This window comes from Cyanistes caeruleus, chromosome 7, assembly GCF_971803275.1.
Source record: "Cyanistes caeruleus chromosome 7, bCyaCae1.hap1.1, whole genome shotgun sequence".
Lineage (NCBI taxonomy): Eukaryota > Metazoa > Chordata > Aves > Passeriformes > Paridae > Cyanistes > Cyanistes caeruleus.
In genome coordinates, this window is record NC_141707.1 from 6,010,703 (window position 1) to 6,024,585 (window position 13,883).

At 45.6% G+C, this 13,883-nt stretch overlaps 2 protein-coding genes and 1 long non-coding RNA gene across 33 annotated transcripts in view; 2 read left to right on the top strand and 1 right to left on the bottom strand.

Moving 5' to 3' along the window:
* The window catches only part of LRRFIP1 (LRR binding FLII interacting protein 1), a 100,363-nt gene extending 97,275 nt beyond the window's left edge, over nt 1-3,088 (top strand). For all 6 annotated transcript variants that reach the window (XM_086896189.1, XM_086896193.1, XM_086896194.1 and 3 more), the window contains one exon: nt 275-3,088. In XM_086896189.1, coding sequence (XP_086752315.1) covers nt 275-385 — 111 coding nt within the window. In that variant the 3' untranslated portion in view covers nt 386-3,088. The remainder of the gene's footprint in view (nt 1-274) is intronic.
* LOC147652156 (uncharacterized) lies at nt 52-4,626 on the bottom strand. The gene is made up of 2 exons (XR_015288842.1): nt 4,571-4,626; nt 52-4,376 (listed from the first exon to the last, which is right to left on the bottom strand). It is a non-coding gene; the product is annotated as an uncharacterized LOC147652156 (long non-coding RNA).
* Nucleotides 4,627-4,653: 27 nt separating this feature from the next.
* RBM44 (RNA binding motif protein 44) lies at nt 4,654-13,160 on the top strand. 26 transcript variants are annotated; one of them, XM_086896202.1, is made up of 15 exons: nt 4,862-5,143; nt 5,444-5,651; nt 5,880-6,727; nt 6,853-6,902; nt 7,444-7,620; nt 7,985-8,159; nt 8,254-8,279; nt 8,758-8,805; nt 9,146-9,218; nt 9,518-9,608; nt 9,965-10,096; nt 10,751-10,824; nt 11,677-11,822; nt 11,932-12,083; nt 13,084-13,160. In XM_086896202.1, the coding sequence occupies exons 3-14, from the start codon at nt 5,975-5,977 to the stop codon at nt 12,050-12,052; spliced, it is 1,866 nt and encodes a 621-aa protein (XP_086752328.1). In that variant the 5' UTR covers nt 4,862-5,143; nt 5,444-5,651; nt 5,880-5,974; the 3' UTR covers nt 12,053-12,083; nt 13,084-13,160. The 26 variants fall into 26 exon arrangements, with proteins under 26 accessions (XP_086752326.1, XP_086752327.1, XP_086752342.1 ...); XM_086896200.1 differs by lacking the exons at nt 4,862-5,143; nt 5,444-5,651 and adding an exon at nt 4,654-4,826 and having other exon boundaries at nt 5,884-6,727; XM_086896201.1 differs by lacking the exons at nt 4,862-5,143; nt 5,444-5,651 and adding an exon at nt 4,686-4,826.
* The last annotated feature ends 723 nt before the right edge of the window (nt 13,161-13,883 follow it).

Genomic DNA, 13,883 nt, shown 5'->3' on the forward strand with positions numbered 1-13,883 from the left:
TCAAGCCAAATCCAGACTTGGGAGATCACATTTCTTCTTAACTTGGCCTTCTTTATTCAACATTCTGTAAATACCCTGGGTTCTTGGCAGTGTGCTTAAACACCTGTGTGTGTGGCCTGCAAAGCAGTTAAACTCTGCTGAAGGAATTTTAACTGCTTTGTGTTCCAAGTTGGTATGGTCAGTTACTGCTGGAGACTGCAAACCTTGCTTTGCCTTTGGAAAGGGATAACACGGTGAAAGTTACGGTGTTTTTCTGCTTCCTTCCTTCCTTCAGCTTCGTTCAGCACTGGATAAAACCGAGGAACTGGAGGTCAGCAATGGCCACCTGGTGAAGAGGCTGGAGAAGATGAAGGCCAACCGGAGCGCTCTGCTGTCCCAGCAATAGCCACCCCCTCCCACGGGAACCACCGCTCCTCGGAACCGGAACGACGCCGCAGCCGCTTCTGCGTCCTGCTGCCCGGGACGCTTCGTGTCATTGCCTTGTGAGACCAGGCCACCCCAACACCTGCTCCGTGCCTCCCAGCCGGCGTCTCCCCGCGCAGATCCAAGCCTCTGCTGCACTACATCCATAGGAGGAGCTGATCCCAGCGGCTGTGCCCGCGGGAGCCCTTCCACGCCGAGCTCTGGGGACATTCGAAGTACAACACATAAGAAGCACATGGAATTCTCCATCCACAGGGCACAGCAGCCATTTATTGCCATTTAAAATGGCACTCAAAGAAAAAAAAACACTTTGACTGGAATTTTGTGTCTTGCTGAAAATTTTAAAACAAACACTGTAAGTTTGGGACTTTTCTCATGACAGTATCTGTAATTTAGTGACTACGGTAGAGTTATTCATAGTAGGTTTTTCATTTACAAATCACTGTGGAACCACAAGCCATTACAAAGCAAAACTCCTTCAGTGGAAACCATGGAAGAAGATGGTCTTGGAAGCAAAAGTGACCTTAAATGACTTTGCCAATAAAACAAATGTGTTCGGAGGGATTTTTGCACCAGTAGAATCGTGAGACTCTTTTATTTCAGGGTAAATAGGCAATAGCTTCATTGAATTTTCAATTCTTATTTGTATTATTTAATCCCTGCTCTTGAAGTAAATGACTTTTAAAGGATGTAAGGTTGCATTAATAAACCAGCATAAGGCCGTGTTTTCAGAAATGGTGGGGGTTTGCACTTAGATCTCTCTCTTTGGTGCATTTATCAAAGCAACTGTCATTTGCTTAAACAAAATATGTAATGGGTTTTTTACATCAGAAACTATCTGCTGGTCCATGGCCTACTAGGAAACGATGCCGCTACGAAATACAAGTCTGATTTTTAAAAGAATAACTGATAAGTAAAGAAGCACTTTAGAAAATATTACTGCCTATGGGTTTTCTACAGCTACGGAAGTAGCGAGTTATTTCCTTCTAAGATCAGTGCGGAGGTTTTCCACTTCTCACGCAGAACAGCGTGACCAGCTGAGACGCTGCGGGCGATTCTCGCGTCTGTGAAAACGGCACAGGACTGGCACTACAGCTCTGGTTTGTCAGAACTCATTCTGAATGTACTACTCAAAGGAGAGCAGCAGCTACCCCAGGAATAAAGCTGCCCGTCCCACCTCAGCCCTAACAGGAAAGCCAGTCCCTTCTGGGATCTGCTCACGTGGTGAAGCAGCGTCTCCTGTCCCACGGGAGCGACCGCGACTGCCTCCAGAGGTTCTACCAAGCCAAATCCAGACCCAGGAGATCACATTTCTTCCTAACTTGGTCTTCAGAACCTGCGATCCAGGGCTTTCCCCAGCCTCCTCCTCGCAGGCGGGAGGTTAGAGTAGGAACCGCTGCTGTGTTCAACGCAAGGGGATCGCTGGTATCTTCCTCAAGCACCTTCACAAATTAAATAAACCAAAACCACTGTCTGAATGTGTTTCTCTGGTTTGGCTAGAAAACAACACCCTCGTCTTCATCTCTTCCCAAGTGCACAGTGAAATTTAGGAATCAAGTACTGAAATTATGATTCCAGGAAAAAGAAGGCTTTTCTTGTGCCCCTGGGGAATTAAGTATGTCCTTGTTGATGAAATGTGGTGAAACGTGGGGATGGAAGGAATCTTTTTTAATTAAATTTCCACTCCAGTTAGGGCTTCGGGTTGTTGTTTTTTGGGTGTTTTTTTACTTGTTTTTGAGAGGAACATTCAGGTGCAGAGCCAGGTTTCTTGTGGAATACCTCAAAATGGCTGTGGATACCAATTTACAATTTTCTGTGCTTGACTTGTGTAATTTCTGGTGTACAAAGCCTCGGGGGCCTAACAAACCAGGGGTTTTCAGAATGCAAACAAAACGTGCTAAATACAACATCTTACCAATGGTAAGGTGTGTGATTGCCACCAGTAATCATTTCATTTGTGGAAAGCTGCCTCTCCTGGCAAGGCTCAGGAGAAACAACCCAGCAACCAAGCGTTGGTCCAAAAGGCAAAAAAATAACACTTTGTTCATCAAAAAATGTTTATCATTTTGAAGTAGATTTCATCTCGCACCCCATAAGCATTAACTTCATGACGGAAACCAGATGTGTATTTCAACCTGGATATGCTCTTAGTAGAAACCTTTGTGTGTGATAAAGTAGGTGAATGTTGAAGCCACGTTTCCCCCCCTCCCCCTAACTTTCAGTATGACTTAGCGTTAGAATAAGGGAAGAAAAAGAACTGGTTGGTTTACTGCAAACTGTTCTGTGTTTTTCTGTGAAGAATGTACAACAACAGGGCTTTGAATGGTGATGATAGCACATGTCCCAGTCCTTTTATTTGAGCCCCAAATGAGAGCACCTTGGTACCCTGAGAGCGGGGCTGAGGTGGTGGCAGCCGGGCGAGGAACAGCTCCTGGGGGAACCAGGCTGGGTTTTTCTAGAACTTCTGTTTCAATTTGTTATCCTCTATATTATTTTAAAATGTTAAATGATTTTTATCCTTTGCAAATGGAATGTTACCCAAAACGGTTTTGTTTTCGTTTCGGGGTTTTTTTTTTCTCCCAGTCGCTCTGTTAGGAGATGTGAGCGTGGAAAAGGAAATTCATTATGAGCAGAACTCGCCAATAAAATGTCACTTGTTTGGGTAGTTTTTATGGAGTGGTCTGTCCGTGCTGATGTTACAAGTTCTCTTGGAAAATACAGACTTTCAGGGTGATTTGGGTGTAACAGCTCATTTTCCTTTTTGACACGCTGCTGCAGGATCGCACAAAACATGAGCGACACCGATTGGAAAATGTACAAATTCAGGGGCTTGTGTGACTGAGGGCACTGGTGTGAGACATACCTCCAAATATCAACATTTTTAGTGGCAGGGTGCACAAACACCTCCAAATTTTGACATTTTAATGGCCAAGTGCTCTTGGGGAGGGGGAGGACAGGGACAGTCCCCCATGAGGAGAAATTTAAAGGTTGTTGCTAACTGGATTCATTCTCCACTTTCATTTATGGTGAACATAGAGGTAATCCAGTGTAGCTTTCCCTGGAAGAATCCTTCACATCATGAAGACTCCTTCACAACAGGAGGCAGCTTGGTTCATCAAAAATATGTTATTATGGTATTAAATGTCCTCTTGCCCTGGTGTGTTGCCAGAGCAGTCACTTACACAAGAGACTAAGCAGGAGGGTAGTGCTTGTCTTGGCTTTAGATGCTCTAAACCATTGTATGTCTCTGAAGGTTAATTTTAGGCAACTGAGTACTTCATTACAACCTTTACACGTAAGTGTTTAAAGAAAGAAGCAAAGTCCCTTGCACAAATAACATGTACCTGTGTGGCAGGTAGGTTTGTCTCCACTCCTGTAAACACACTCCTTCAGGCTAACAACTTTCAGGTAGGTTTTAAAGTGTGCCAAAGGAGGTTAGAGCTGAATAGCAGGAAAAGTTCTTCCCCCAAAGGGTGGCCGGGCACTGAACAGGTTCCCCAGGGTCAGGGTCAGGGTCAGGGCCCCAAAGCCGAGTTCAGGGAGCTGCCAGAGTTTGGACAATGCTCTCAGGCACAGGGTGGGATTACTGGGGTGTCCTGAGCAGGTCCCGGGGTTGGACTCCGTGATCCTCCCTTGCAGCACAGGATATTCTGTGATTCTGTGTGCTGCGCTCCCTCCCCGCCGGCTGCGCTCTGGTCCGTCCGTGCTTGGCGGCGGGAGAGCCGTGAGGGGAGGGAAGGGTCCGTGAGGGCAGAGAAGGGACCGGGAGGGGAGAGCCGTGAGGAGATACAGCGGTACCGATTCTGAGGGGATATGGCGGATCCGCCTTTGAGGGGATACAGCGGTACCGATTCTGGGGGGATATGGCGGATCCGCCTTTGAGGGGATACAGCGGCACCGATTCTGGGGGGATATGGCGGATCCGCCTTTGAGGGGATACAGCGGCACCGATTCTGGGGGGATATGGCGGATCCGCCTTTGAGGGGATACAGCGGCACCGATTCTGGGGGGATATGGCGGATCCGCCTTTGAGGGGATACAGCGGTACCGATTCTGGGGGACATGGCGGCTCCGCCTTTGAGGGGATACAGCGGTACCGATTCTGGGGGGACATGGCGGATCCGCCTTTGAGGGAATATAGCGGCACCGATCCTAGGGGGGACGCGGCGGCTCCGCCTCTGAGGGCGGGGGGAGGAGCTGCCCGCGGCGAGAGCGGGCTCCGCGCTGGCCAATCAGGCGTCGGGGCTCTGCGCGCCGCAGCCAATGAGCGCGGGGCGCGGCTGTGGCGGGCGTTGGGCGCGGCTGTGGCGGGGCCGTGAGGCGCGGGCCGGCGGTCACGGGAGCGGGCCCGGGGCGCTCGGTGCGGGCGGCGGGACCGCGCCTCAGCCTGCCCTGGAGCTGCGGTGAGACGCCCTTCTCCCCCCCCGGGGCTTCCCCCTGGGCGAACGGGAGCACCGGGCTGCCCTCAGGGCTCCCCCGGCCTCAGCCAGCGCTGAGACGGGCTGCGCTGTGGTTCAGCGTTTGTGTCGGGATAGGTTACGGTACCTTAATCAGGGGCGTGGAGGTGTTTTGGTTCTTGTTCTCTAGGGGAAAGTGAGGGGAGAAAGTCGCTTCTCTGTGCTAATAATGTGATTTCTATAAAGGCATCTGGGATGTGCTTTGGCAGCGTTTGGCTTTTTAATTCCACGGAGTTGCTCATAGCATCAGTTAGGGAGTGAAGGTAAAGGTAATGTAGTAGAAAAGGACAGCGTTTTTGAGGCAAAAATAGCTGTGGAAGTGTATTATTAAACCATGGAAGTGTTAAAGACCAGGTTGGATAGGGCTTGGAGCAACCTGGGATAGTGGAAGGCTTGAAAATTTGAACATTTTAATATTAATCCTTAGCGCCCCCCATGCCCCCTGGGGAAGGGTTGTCAGAGACAGTGACTAAAATTGGAATATGTCATTTGAGCAGTTTGGAAAGCAGACGTGATTGAGAAATATGGCTTATGTTTTTATGTGTTCCTTTCTTTGTTCGAAGCTTCTGAGGGAAGGCAGAGAAGAATTGACAATATCCTAAGAAACAAGCTTCACAAAGAGCATCTTCCATCCCTACATGCTTTCTCTCTGCTTTTTGTTGGTGTTTGTTACAAAACCGGGTTATATGCTTTAATTTCCCCCTTGTCCAACACCCAGGGGGTTTTTAGTTTTTGGGAGGCCCAGAGCTCCAAGTTCACCTCTTCTTTAATGTAAGTAACCTTTAATTGAACACTTAGTGTACTGTAGGATGCAAACAGCTCAGTGTGTATCGACAGGGATTCCACCAATTCAGAAATGAGCTCTTTAGGAACAGGCTGTAGAATTCCTACCTGCTCTCATAGCACGCAGTAGGTGAAAATAGGATAGTTAATTTAATGCATTCTTTTGTCCTTTTGTATGCCATGGAGCAACTTGAACTTCTCTTAATTTTTATTAAGGTAGGAAGAGCCAGAGCAGTGACTGAGAGGTTGCAGTGGCAGTGGGTTGTGCGGATTCCTTCTGAGGAGGAGGAGGAGGAGAGTGTGTCGGTGCCATGGAAGTGGAAAAGAGCAGCAAAAGGAGTTGCTTCACTCAGACCTCCTGTTTGGGTGAAGATTTAGGTGAAGACTCGCAGCTGGAGTATCTCAGTGCTTACGAGGAGTGTGAGGAGGATAAGAACAACTCGAGTGCGTTTTCTGAGCAGGGGGAGGTCGAAGAGGTGAAGAAGATGCCACTGATTGGTGACAAGGTGCCACCCCAAACCACAGCAGGGGACGAAGAGTCTGGAAAGAGCGAAACACTCACCCACAGCGTGGCAGTGGAGCCAGACATTCCTTTCCTGCCACCCAGGGAAAAGGCCCAACTCTGCAAAGGTGCAGAGCCCTCCGATTTCGGCAGCTGTGAAAAACCTGCGGTGTGCACACAAGGTGCCAGCAGCGCTGACAGCCCTGCAGAGCATGCTGAAACCCAGCTCCCAGTCCCTGAAATACCCCCTAGCAAGAATCCTGTTGCTGGCATGGAAGCTGCAGATAAATCCTCTGGTGGGAGCCCCGGTGCTGTGGAGTCGGAGCAGGGGGAAGCCCTGAGGAGTGTTCCCGGTGTGTCTGCAGCTGTGCAGGCTGTGGATGATTCTGGCTTCCCAACGAGCAGAGACAGCAGTGCCCAGGTCTGTCTCTGCTCCAGGGCAGTGAACACAGAAGTAACCATGATGAACAAAACTCGACCTGTGGGGTGCCTGGGTCAAACCTCCGTGGATGCTGCTTCCAACACAGAGTGGTCCTTCAGAGCTTGGAGCTCACACATGCAGGTAATTGACACAAAACAAGAAGGGCCATCAAACCAGATTGATAGAACTTCTTTTAACTGTAATTTGTCTGCAAGGATGTTAATTTGTAACTTTTGACTTGTTGTTTTTTTGCCTTTGAAAAGCAGGAATCAAAAGATCATCTGTGTATCTGTGACTGGAAGACAGGCACCAGCAGGTGGGTCAGGAGTTGTTCTTGGTTTTGGAGTTTGAGATTCTGATTAAGAGGTTTTTTCATTATTGAAGGGCTGTCTCTGGCTTGGCAAAACTGGTGGTATTAAAAGCTTGCTGGGCAGCAGTTTCTGCTGCAGGGACCTGGACAGTGAGAAGAGTGAGCTGAAGACTTCCTGATGCTGAACAAAGCCCAAAGCAGCCTTCTTCTGCAGTTGCAGAACTCCAGAGATCCTTTCCAACCTAAATTATTCCATGGCTGTAGAAACAAAATAAGTGTGTTTGCAGATCCACAGTGTTGCTCAGTTTGTTCTTAAGAACTTCGCTTTTTGGGTAAAAGTTGTGATGGTGCTTGTGCAGGTCCCACCTCTCTGATAAAGCTGACAGTAGTGCTACAATCATTAGTGTGGGCTAAATAGGATTGTCCTTAAATCACACCAGAAATAGCTTCTGGCAAGCTCCTTGCTTCAAAATAAAACACTATGAACGTAAACAAAATCTTGAAGCCCTGCAATAAATACTCTGTTATTGTTGTTATCATTTTAAAGGCCAGAACATCCCAACAAGCAAACTGGGAAGAATTCTGCATCAGGCTGCTGCCAGAACGTCCTGCAGAGAGCAGCTGAAGCAGAGCTGCAGCTCCTGGCCATCCATTACAAGATGTGCTTCCAGCACTGCTTGAAGGTTTATGAGCTGGCTTCGGAGGAAATCACTTATTTTGGGAGGCACGTGCTTTAATGTCCTTTAAAATAAAATGGATAACTGGGTTATCAGGGAAAAACTGCTAAATGGTACTGGTAGATTCTATCCAGAGCTTCTAGGAATGATCATAATTAGTGGTGTTGGCCAGAGGACCCCCAAGGCTTATTTCCAGCTTTACTATTTTTTTGTAGCATTCACAGTCCCAAAATCCTGGGGTTTTTTTCCCAGGAATAAAACCCAAGTGATGCACAGTAGAGTTGTCATTTCATGTTCTGGTATAATGTAGAGGAACCTTTAGACCCTGTAAAATCTCTGGGCATCTCCAGAAGCTGTAAAGTCAGTGAAATGCCTTGAGTTGATGTTGCTTTCTTACCCATATTTTAATAGATGTGAGGAAAAGTCCAAGTTATATTCGTCTCTCCTGTTGGTTTTGGATGAGCTGGACAATAATTACAGCAGTATGAGAACGGAAATAAACATGGGCATACCTTTAAATGAACTTCCACCACTGTCAGTTGAGCTGAAGTTTTCCCCAATCTCTTCCTTTTACGTCCCCTCCAAGGTAATTTCTTAAATGTTTTCCGTTTTTAATATAAATTGTTTTATAATTAAGATAATTATAGATAAATATTTCTCTTTTTTATTTTTTTTGACAGTTTCTCAGAAAAAGTGTTTACTCTGAGTAAGTAGTTTTCATTTGTTGCACTTACTAAATTAAATGAGGAATGAGATTAAAGGATGTTAAACCTATGATTTCTTTATTTCAGGATGCATTTTGTTGTCTCAGGCTGTTCAGTTGAAAGATCAGAGTTGCCCTGTGGGTACAACAATTTTATTTTAAGGGCATTTTTCCTCTGTGGTGTTCTAGCATGCAAATCAGGGAGTGTCTTTACCATCTTTATAGTAAAGGTTTTCAATTTACAGGTCATTTTCCTGGTGCCCTGCTTTCACTACTAAAAATCTTTGTCTCCAGTTATAATGACATTTGTCTTAAAAACCAAGCAACAGAAAATCCCACACCACAAAAGCCCTAAAAGAGTTTTCTGCCAGCAGAGATAATATTAAGCATATAGATAATATTAAGAGATAATAGGAAGCTGTTTTTGCTAAGATTATCATTCAGATATGAAGAATGATAGAAAAACAACTTTGTATTTCAGGCAGGTACATGACAGAACATGTTCAGGAACCACATCCAGTGATTTTCTGTAAGTGCAGGTGAAAACAAATTTGGCAGTAAGTTTTTAGTGAATTGGGTGAACTGCTAAGAGACTGTTTGAAATTCCCTGTTAAGTGTGAGTGAAGTTAATCAAGAAAAAGTAAAGGCAATTATTTTGTTTTGTAAATAATTAGCAAAAGTTGCACAGGTTTTTCAGATTGTAAGGAATAAATCTGAACATCACACAGAAAACTATTAAGATATCATTTAAAAAGCCAAGATTCATGAAGTCTGTTTATTTTACTGTGAGCTTCTGGAAATATTTAAGTTACTGTAAAACTTGAAATTCTTGTCCCATATTTTGTATGAAATTCTTGGATGTGTTTTAGTGATCTTTCAGGTGAAGGGAAAGCTGACCCTGAAGACCCAAAATCTCAGGAAAAGGGGATTTCTGTCAATATGGTAGGGAATTCTTTACTGCTGGGTTTTGGAGATGGTAAGGTTGAGAAGGATTTTCTCCTTTTAGGTACCTGGGAATGTGACCAGAGTCTTCAGTGGCCTGAGACCCTCTGCCACTAATTGCAAATGCAGTTCACATGTTCACAGTTTTAAATGCCCTTTCAAAATAAAATAACTTGGGGATTCTTGAGGATAATCAGCAGATTAACTTTTTTAAATTCACCCTCTTCATGGGCAGATATTCCAAAAAATAACTTATAATCAGGTGGGAGTGCTGTGATATAACTGAAACGTGTTTGTAGGACAAGTTAGAGACTGATGGTGATCAGCCAGGTGACTCTGCCTGCCCTGAGACATGGGAGGAACAACCTAAAGATCAGGCTCTGGAACGTGGTGAGTGATCTGCTCCTTTAGAATCCTTTATTTGTGAGCTGAGCTTTCAGGGGAGGAAAGAAACCCTGTGGAAAACAGATATATATGGTAACACAGCTGCCCTTTCTGTGTTGGAATGTTTATGTATCAGCTATCCAAACTTACTGATAAGTAATAATAGCTCTATATTATTACTTAAAAGAAAAATAAAAAATCTACTTAAATTAGAATTCCAAACTAGTAATGTCACTTCTTTGAAATGTAGTACCAAGAAATTTAAGTAGATGAAGTCCTCTTCAGCACAGAAATTTGATACTCATTTATTTAGCATACCGTGGTTTGAATTTTAACACTTGAATTTTATCCTAACTGCCAAGGCTGTGTGAAAAATGAGGAAGGGAGTGAGTATTGGTTTGATGCTAAGGAAGACTTGTCAGTGGCAGATATTTCAGTAATGTGCAGAGAAATGAAAAAGCAACAAGGAAAGCAGGACTCGATTGACTCAAGAGGTAAAGTCATGTGCTTTAAGCTGATAAACCAAATAATGGTGTTTATTATTGGAGTGCTCTGTTCCTTCTCCAGGCATAACTAAATGTGGAAAAAATGCCAGCTGGGTTTTCAGACTTATTTTGTCATTCACTAGCAGTGAATCCTTGTAGTCAGCTGTTTCCAGCCATCCTTGTTTTTCCTTGAAAACTTCACCTGCAGTGCTTGAACTCAAATTAGTAAATGCCCAGCCAATCACATAGATGGAAATCTTTCATTTTTTTCTTCTCCTCCTTATTTTTGTGCTGCCTTCCCATGCTGGACTCTTGAGAGTGAGTTGCAAATGGTTTTTGTGTTTGGAGACTTGGGTCACAGTGATGGGTGTGGTGAGAAGACAGAGAGCTTGAGGGTTATTTGTACCAGCCTTCAGCACTGGTAGTGTTACTTCAGAGCTGTGCTTCCTCTGCCTCTTAAAACCTCAGGAAGCACTCAGGGGAAAGATGTTCCACAAACTGAACTCTGCTGTGCTTCTCAGGACACTCCTTTTCTATTAGAGGATTTGCTGCTTTCTCTTTGTTCCTTCTAAGGTTTTCTCTCTAGGCTGTCCAAAGTCTACAAGAGAAGATGTCAGCTCAAGAACTGCTGGTAACTCTTTGCTTTCTTACATTTATTATTAGAAATGAAGACAGTGGGGAGTGGGAATGAGCATTCTTCTGTTCATGTTGGTGGCCTAAAACCCTCAGTGCCTGAGGTAGGTGTGTTCTTAGCTTGTAGAAGGAATTTCTTGCCTCTTTAAGGCTTCTTTCATACTCCACATTTACAACCATGTGCCCTGATCTGAAATCACCCACTCAAGAGCTGGCACATTCTTTGCTTGGAGATAACCAAAAGGTAATTAATTATTACTGACACTCCTTTCTGTGGCAGACTTAAGAGCCTTAAATCTTCTTGTCTCTTAACATTTAATAGATAGAAAGTTATGTTGGGATAGGAAAATATGTTGCATATTGGTAATAAATTTCTGGCATGTGGCAGAAGAGTGAAAGCACCATTCTTTTGCCCCTGCATCAAACTATGACACTCCAGCTGTTTTTCCTTAATCCTAGGACAGTTTGGAATTTACCCATTTGCACTAGAATTTTCCATCTTGTAACACCTATTTTTTTAATGTAAATGTCGTGTGGTTTTATACAGGAAAAGATTTTGGGGTAATGGATGGGAAAGAAACTCTTGGACTTCCTGGCATAAATCTAAGAGTCCTTTATTTACAAACAGGGTGTTTTGGATTGGCTCAGCTTGGTTCTTGGAGAGTAAAGGGCAAATCAGTAATTGCAGGTGTTCCTCCTAAACCACACTGATTTGCTGTCTCTGAGGATTTCCCTTTAAACATGCTGGTAATTGGATCTAATTTAAAGTATAGAATAAGAGGATTATTAGTAATAATTAGTATAAAGGAATAAGATGAGCTTTAAGAAGGTGCCTTCCAACCCAAACCATTCTGTGGGTCGAGGATTTTATATTTATTAGTAGGAAAGAGGTGTTGTATTACCTGTACAATGCTTAACCCATGCATTTTTTCCCCCTTATTTTGATGCAATTCCAGGAGCCTGGGGAAAATTCCCTGCAGAAAACATCCACTTGTTCCTCTGTTAACCCATCTGGTATCTTTGTTTCTCCTTATGCACTGAACTTGAGCAGCTTTACCAAGTTAATAAAGAGACTTCAAGAAAGGCATCCAGAGTTCAGCAGGTGAGATATTTGCATTTCTTTTCTGCCCTGATTTGTAACGGAGCCGACATCCACGGTAACAGATTGCTAAATGTTGTGGTGCCAACACTTATTTCTTTAATTGGCACAGAGCTGAAATTGTGGAGGCTGTGCAGGAGGTGAGGAAAATCAACAAAGGTGTCCTGAGTGGCTTGGCCATTAGTTCTATCGAGGAAAAGACCTCTGCCATTCTGAGGAGATCGATGCGCTGAGGAGATCCCGGCAGGAGCAGCGGTGGACAAGGTGAATATTCCAGCCTGCAGGGGAATAAACCTTCTGTGGGCTTGTGTAGCTCTACAGCCTGACTGGATTCACTCAGCCTAAAGCCCTGCAGGAGGTCATCCACTGGAGCAGTGGTTTGTGAGGTGTTAAAACGGGTCCCATCGTATAAATCTTGGTGGTTAATTACTGAAGGTGGTTCATTGCTTTGCCGCTGAGCTTTGTGGAGGGCGCTGTCACATCTGCTCGGTACAAAGCTGACACCTAATGGCCAGACCTTGTGTGGCCTCTGAGAAAGAAATCCCAGCACTGGCTCAGTTCTGGATCAAAACACTGATGATTTCTGTCTGGGGGGGCCAGCTCAGGGCTGGAAACCTGACAGAATCAGATGGTGGCTTGTAGTTTTCTCACCCTGATCCCTTTGCACTGTGGTGTGGCACTGCAGGAAGCTGCAGCAGGCTGAGCATGCTGAAACCACAGTCTGGAACTCCAGGGATGTGTCTATCCATCCTTGCTTTAGTCTCCTGAAAGAGCTTGGTGCTCTGCCTGCTTTGGGTACCTCCTAGCAGTGCCACTACCAGGTTTCCTGCAGGAAGGAAATCTTATTAATCTCCTGTCTGACTCTCACAGGACTGCAGATGGGAACAGAAACTCATCCCCAAAAAATTAAAATCTTATGCTTGGAAGCATTTTCAGTCAGTAAGGTTTTAACAGCCTCAAAACGTGTTGTGCTTTCCTTGAGGAGTGATTATTTGGTTTTCCAGTGGAGCGTGGGCTCTGCAGACCTAATTGTTCCTATTACAGTATCTTTTCCTGTTGTTTTGTGTGGGAGATGATGACTTAGAATAATTTTTATTTTCATCATGAGGGAGGTGTGACATGGCTAAGTCATTAGTAAATAATGGGAAGAAAAAGAATCTCCATCTTCCATAGAAAGGAACATTTAATAATACATTTAAGAGAAGGTGATGCTGCTCAAAGCCCACCTGTACTAACTCAGTCTCTTTGTTGTACTTTGTTCTAGATCTGCTGCAATTGCTGCTGGAAAGAGCGGCCTTGTTTGCTGTCAATAATAAAGGTTAAAATTTGTTCTTGAAAAAAGCTGGGCCAGTGCTGTGCTGTTTGCAGACCCCTTCTGCTCCCTCTGCCCGTGGCTTTGTGCTGTGCCCTTGGTCCCGGTGCTGCAGGTGAGGCCTCAGCTCTGCTGTGTGGGGATGGGAGCAGCTCCAGGCTTTGCTCTTGCTCGTCAGTGCCAGCAGCTGTTGCTGTTTCTGCTGCCGGCCTTGGCTCTGTAGTGAGGCCGGTGATAATGGTTCAGGGGAAGGGGCTCCCTGCCAGCTGTTCTGGTCCTCCTGGGGAAGAAGCGTGCACGGTGAGACAGACTCGAGTTAGCTCGCTCTGATGTTCCTTCACGTTCTCTTTTTTACTGATGTCCCCTTGGAAGGGAGAGCTGTCCTCAAGCGAGAGAGAAGCGATTTGTGTGGCAGAGCCTGGCAGTGCCCCAGGGGATGCGCGGGGAGCCCGGCGGGCTCTGCACAGCTCGGAGCGAGCTGCAGGCGGAGCTCTGGGAGCTCAGCAGCGGTGTCACACACTCCAGCGGAAAACAGAGGAAACCGCAAAACATTTCTCCTTTAAATCGCGCTCCATGTGTACGTTCAACACTAGAAAGGGGAAAGGCAGGGTTTTTAGCTAGGGAGAATCCCCTCGGTGGACGTGGGAGCGGGGATGAGGAAAGCGCCTGAGGACGCAGGACTGCTCCGCGCTTTCCCTCGGAGCTCTTTGCTGCCTTCGCCGCAGCTCCGGGCTGCGAGGGGGAGAGGGCGA

Excerpts from the sequence above, each read along its gene's own strand:
- RBM44 (XM_023946425.2), top strand. The coding sequence starts at position 5,975 with ATGGAAGTGGAAAAGAGCAGCAAAAGGAGTTGCTTCACTCAGACCTCC. Across the intron at positions 9,609-9,964 it reads AGATCAGGCTCTGGAACGTG|GCTGTGTGAAAAATGAGGAA; the intron begins GTGAGTGATCTG and ends CTAACTGCCAAG. Across the intron at positions 10,825-11,676 it reads TAAAACCCTCAGTGCCTGAG|GAGCCTGGGGAAAATTCCCT; the intron begins GTAGGTGTGTTC and ends ATGCAATTCCAG.